At 49.3% G+C, this 4702-nt stretch overlaps 1 protein-coding gene across 1 annotated transcript; it reads left to right on the plus strand.

The window, feature by feature from the left end:
• The first annotated feature begins 1747 nt into the window (after nucleotides 1–1747).
• Nucleotides 1748–4090, plus strand: LOC124606893 (cuticle protein 38-like). The gene is made up of 2 exons (XM_047138990.1): nucleotides 1748–1804; nucleotides 3517–4090. The coding sequence occupies exons 1-2, from the start codon at nucleotides 1793–1795 to the stop codon at nucleotides 3973–3975; spliced, it is 471 nt and encodes a 156-aa protein (XP_046994946.1). The 5' UTR covers nucleotides 1748–1792; the 3' UTR covers nucleotides 3976–4090.
• Nucleotides 4091–4702: the final 612 nt, after the last annotated feature.

Consider the following 4702-nt stretch of genomic DNA (forward strand, 5'->3'; position numbering starts at 1 on the left):
ATCACATCTAGGCTTGCTTGCCGGTACGGCACTCGCCCTTAATCCGCCGAGCGGATTCGGTCTGGGGCCGGCGCGCCTCCCCTAATCGCGGAAGTGGCACGCTACCAGAAGCGGTTTTCCAGGTTGGTCACTTGAGTCACATAGCTCAAGGGTATTTTTCTATACTAGTTGCTGTTTAATGACGATATTTTCTTTTTTTTTTTGGTTTATGCTACGTCCCTTGATGTTTGTTACTGCTGTGTAAATAGCTTTTACAATACTCGATTTAATTTATTTGCGATAAATATTTCTCATATTAATAAGAGTATTATCATATCACTCATCTTACCAGTACTAGTTTTTCTCAAAGTAGGAAATTCTCCTAATCAAAACAGCCTGACTTTTACAAAATTGTTAAGGCTTTCGTGGTCACTCGTCGACAAACTGCCTATTGGCTTCTGTCTCGAGTTCTTCAGCCGACGCTCATCTGATGATTTTACTGACGTTTCGCCAGAACGAGTGGCTGGCGTTGTCAAAGCTTCCCCCTCAATTGCCGGTGGTGTACTGGAGCCGAGCTCGCGGCCGCAGACTATATGTACCTGGCGCGCCAACGTCCGAGGACTTCTCCGCGGTTATTTCCGGTGCGCTTCTCTTCTAGCTATCTGCGACGGTCGTTCGCTGCAGTACGGGAAGCCTGGATTCGTTTACCTTTAGACTTTCCTCTTTCTTGTTGAAGCTGTTGGAGTGTTTTTGTATTTCTACGGCTTCTCTGAACAAGCGGGTGAGATAGTGCATGTCTAGAGCCAGAACTTCCGTGTCGGCAAATGTTACTACGTGGTCGGTCTCACTCAGTGCGTGCTCTGCCACAGCCGATTTCTCCACCGGCCCCAACCAGCAATGATCCTGGTGTTGATTGATGGTCCATTCATTCCGTTGACGCGCCAGATACATATAGTCTAAGGCCGCGAGCTCGGCTCCAGTTCACCACCGGCAATGGAGGGTGAAGCTTTGACAATGCCAGCCATTCGTGCTGGCGAAACGTCAGTAAAATCATCAGATGAACGTCGGCCGAAGAACCCGAGACAGAAGCCAATAGGCAGTTTTTCAGCCTGACTTTTCTTTTAAAAATCACCAATACTATGTAATTATAATTGTAAATTTTTTCCGAAGTTTGCAGCATATTCACTACGTCATTGGTTAATGCTGACAGCCAGTATCGCAATTTACACTTCACGCAGCCAGTCCCTTCATGTGGTATGGGTCTTAAACATATTCCTTTCCTCGTCTGTTTATTGAGTACTTCGTCGATTGGCACACTTCGTCGAATTCAAACGTTTCGATTCTGTTCGCAGTGAAGAACGCCTGCTCGTGCGGTTAGAGCAGGAGTGCATGAAACAGAACCCTACCGTCTAACAGTAACGTACAATAACAGAAACTGTTGGCAGCTGAATACTCACCGAAAGTGGAACACAATGTACTTGAATTCCTGGTAGCGACTGATATAAAACCTAAGTGAGACGCTTGGGGTTTCGTGACATATTTTTAAGCCTCCCATAGGGGTTGTTACAGATAAAAGTTGGTACGGTATAGGAAGCTGCCTTGCACACCAGGAGTGCGCTAGCGCAAATACCTGCTAGGTGTCATTCAGTGGTCCAGGCCGAGCAGCGGAAGGTCGGCTGCACTACTTTCACGAACCTCTGCCGGCGACCTCCTGCGTATATATACGGGTCATCTGCAGACGTCGGCACAGTCCAGCGGCAGCAGCAGCAGCAGCAACAGCAGCAGACCCAGTCCAGAAACCTCTACCACCAACATGAAGTTCCTGGTGAGTGCGATTCACCGTGGGGTAGTACAACAGTGGTGTTCACTGGGCAGCGTCTAGGAATACGCTCAAGACCTGAACGATTTTTCACAAAAAGAATCTACATTCACGGATTCAGTGATCTTGTACTGTTATTCTGCGTACAACTGCACTCGATCGTGCAGGGCACTGAGAAAAGAGAGAGTTGACAACGGAATGGAGTCGATACTGCGTCTATTACGTGGCTCTTTGTGATGTAAATCCGCCTAGGTTCAAATAACAGAATCCATGAAACTTCCTGGCAGATTAAACCTGTGTGCCCGACCGAGACTCGAACTCGGGACCTTTGCCTTTCGCGGGCAAGTGGTCTACCATCTGAGCTACCGAAGCACGACTACGGCCCGGTCTTCACAGCTTTACTTCTGCCAGTATCTCTCTCCTACGAACCCTGCAGAACTAGCACTCCTGAAAGAAAGGATACTGCGGAGACATGGCTTAGCCACAGCCTGGGGGATGTTTCCAAAGTGAGATTTTCACTCTGCAGCGGAGTGTGCGCTGATATGAAACTTCCTGGCAGATTAAAACTGTGTGCCTGACCGAGACTCGAACTCGGGACCTTTGCCTTTTGCGGACAAGTGCTTGGGTATCTCTGTTGGTAGAGCATTTGCCCGCGAAAGGCAAACGTCCCGAGTTCGAGTATCGGTCTGGTACACAGTTTTAATCTGCCAGGAAGTTTCATATCGGCGCACACTGCGCTGCAGAGCGAAAATCTCATTCTGGAAACATCCCCCAGACTGTGGCTAAGCCATGTCTCCGCAATATCCTTTCTTCCAGGACTGCTAGTCCTCCAAGATTCACACGAGAGCTTCTGTAAAGTTTGGTAGGTAGGAGACGAGGTACTGGAGGAAGTACAGCTGTGAGGACGGGGCATGAGTCGTGCTTGAGTAGCTCAGTTGGTAGCGCACTTGCCCGCCAAAGGCAAAGGTCCCGAATTCGAGTCTCGATCCGCACCACTGTTTTAATCTGCCAGGACGTTTCATGTCATCGCACACTCCGCTGCAGAGCGAAAATTTCATTCTGGAAGCGTATTGTTTGCTAATAATTTACGACTACGCAGAGCACGATCGACATCGCTCACTTGAACTAGTTACAGATATTGCCTTATAAAAATATTATACTAGTTACGTGAACAGTATTCGTCATTCACAATCGCTACAGCCCTCTCCTCATACGACAGTCTCATACCACTTACGATAACTTTATTCATCGCAAATTCGGAACTCAGCAACATGCACCACACAAGAGCACATTCCCCACATTAATAAGCTGCCATCAGGTTTTTCAACTCAATGTTATCCTTCTGTAAAAGGAAACAACTTACGCTCACACAGATTTCTATCTTGCGTTGTTATCCACGGAACAGCTTTTAGCCAGCCGGAGTGGCCGAGCGGTTCTAGGCGCTACAGTCTGGAACCGCGCGGCCGCTACGGTCGCAGGTTCGAATTCTGCCTCGTGCATGGATGTCTGTGATGTCCTTAAGTTAGTTAGGTTTAAGTAGTTCTAAGTTCTACGGGCCTGATGACCTCAGCAGTTCAGTCCCATAGTACCCAGAGCCATTTGAACCATTTGAAAAGCTTTTAGCGTGAGAGTTGGGCTTAAAGTATTGATATGAAGGTCACCAAGAATGAATACACTGAGAGAATTAGTGTTCTACAGCACCAGTCTTCCGGTTTCAGATCGTCCTGAGTGCTGTTGTGGCCGTGGCCCTGGCCAAGCCCGGCTTCCTGGGGGCGGGCGTCGCTGCCCCCGCTTACGCCGCGGGCCTCGCTGCCGCCGTACAGCCCGCCCCTGTCCTGGTGGGCGGCATCCACCCCGGCCTCGCCTCCTACGGCCCAGCCAACATCGTCGTCGGGCCCGGCGGCTACAACCTCAACACCCCTGACGTAGCCGCCGCCAGAGCCGCCCACCTGACAGCCGTCGCCCAGACGAGGGCCCGCGACGCCGCCATCAACGGCGCCGCCCTCGCCGCCGCCTCCGCCGCAGCCTACGGCGCCTACGCCGCCCCCGCTGTCGTCGCCGCCCCCGCTGTGGCTGCCGTCGCCCCTGCCTACGCTGCCCCCGCGGCTGTCGCCGCCCCTGGCCTGCTGGCCGGTCCTGGGGCTCTCGCTGCTCTCAAGGCCGCCTACCACGGCTAACAAGGCAGGGCAGTGGAATATGGTTCACCTGATCCCACTCAGTATGTTGATACCTCACAATCTGTGACTTCTGTACAAAAATGTGAAGAGCAGTAAATTATTTTTTGCACGAAAACATTTTGTTGTGTTTTACCGTCCATTGAGACACACACCATAAACTAGCTACAGTAAGGCCTCCTAAAGATTTCATTCTTCCAATGCAAATGCCTTTCCAGTATGAAAATTTTGTGCGTTTGATGTTCCAGAGCTTAGAAGTGTGTTATTTTCTAAATGACGTATTTTAGTACACCATGTGTTGCATGTAAAATACTTAGCTACCAGACTGCTACTTTGGTATAGTGGCATTGTCAGTGGTATCTGACACAGGGAACAAACGAACAAGTGTATACCACAACATAATATCCTTTTGCATACATAACATGAAAATATAAGGATACTTACAAACTGTGTGAATCTGTATCAGTTATAAAATGTCTGTGATGTTGAAATTGAACGGGATCCAGAAAACAGAATTATGTAACCATGTCTTTGTGAGCACAACAGGATCCAACATCTGTACCACCTCTGCTATATACACGTCATTTGCATACATGTTATAGCTGTCAAACGCTAACCGATAATACTTCGTCATGCAGTAAGTGCGTGTCATAGACGGTTCTGGAAATGACATTAGACATAACAAATACCGGCCGCTGTGGCCGAGCGGTTCTAGGCGCTTCAGTCTGGA

The sequence above is a fragment of the Schistocerca americana genome, chromosome 3, assembly GCF_021461395.2.
Source record: "Schistocerca americana isolate TAMUIC-IGC-003095 chromosome 3, iqSchAmer2.1, whole genome shotgun sequence".
Lineage (NCBI taxonomy): Eukaryota > Metazoa > Arthropoda > Insecta > Orthoptera > Acrididae > Schistocerca > Schistocerca americana.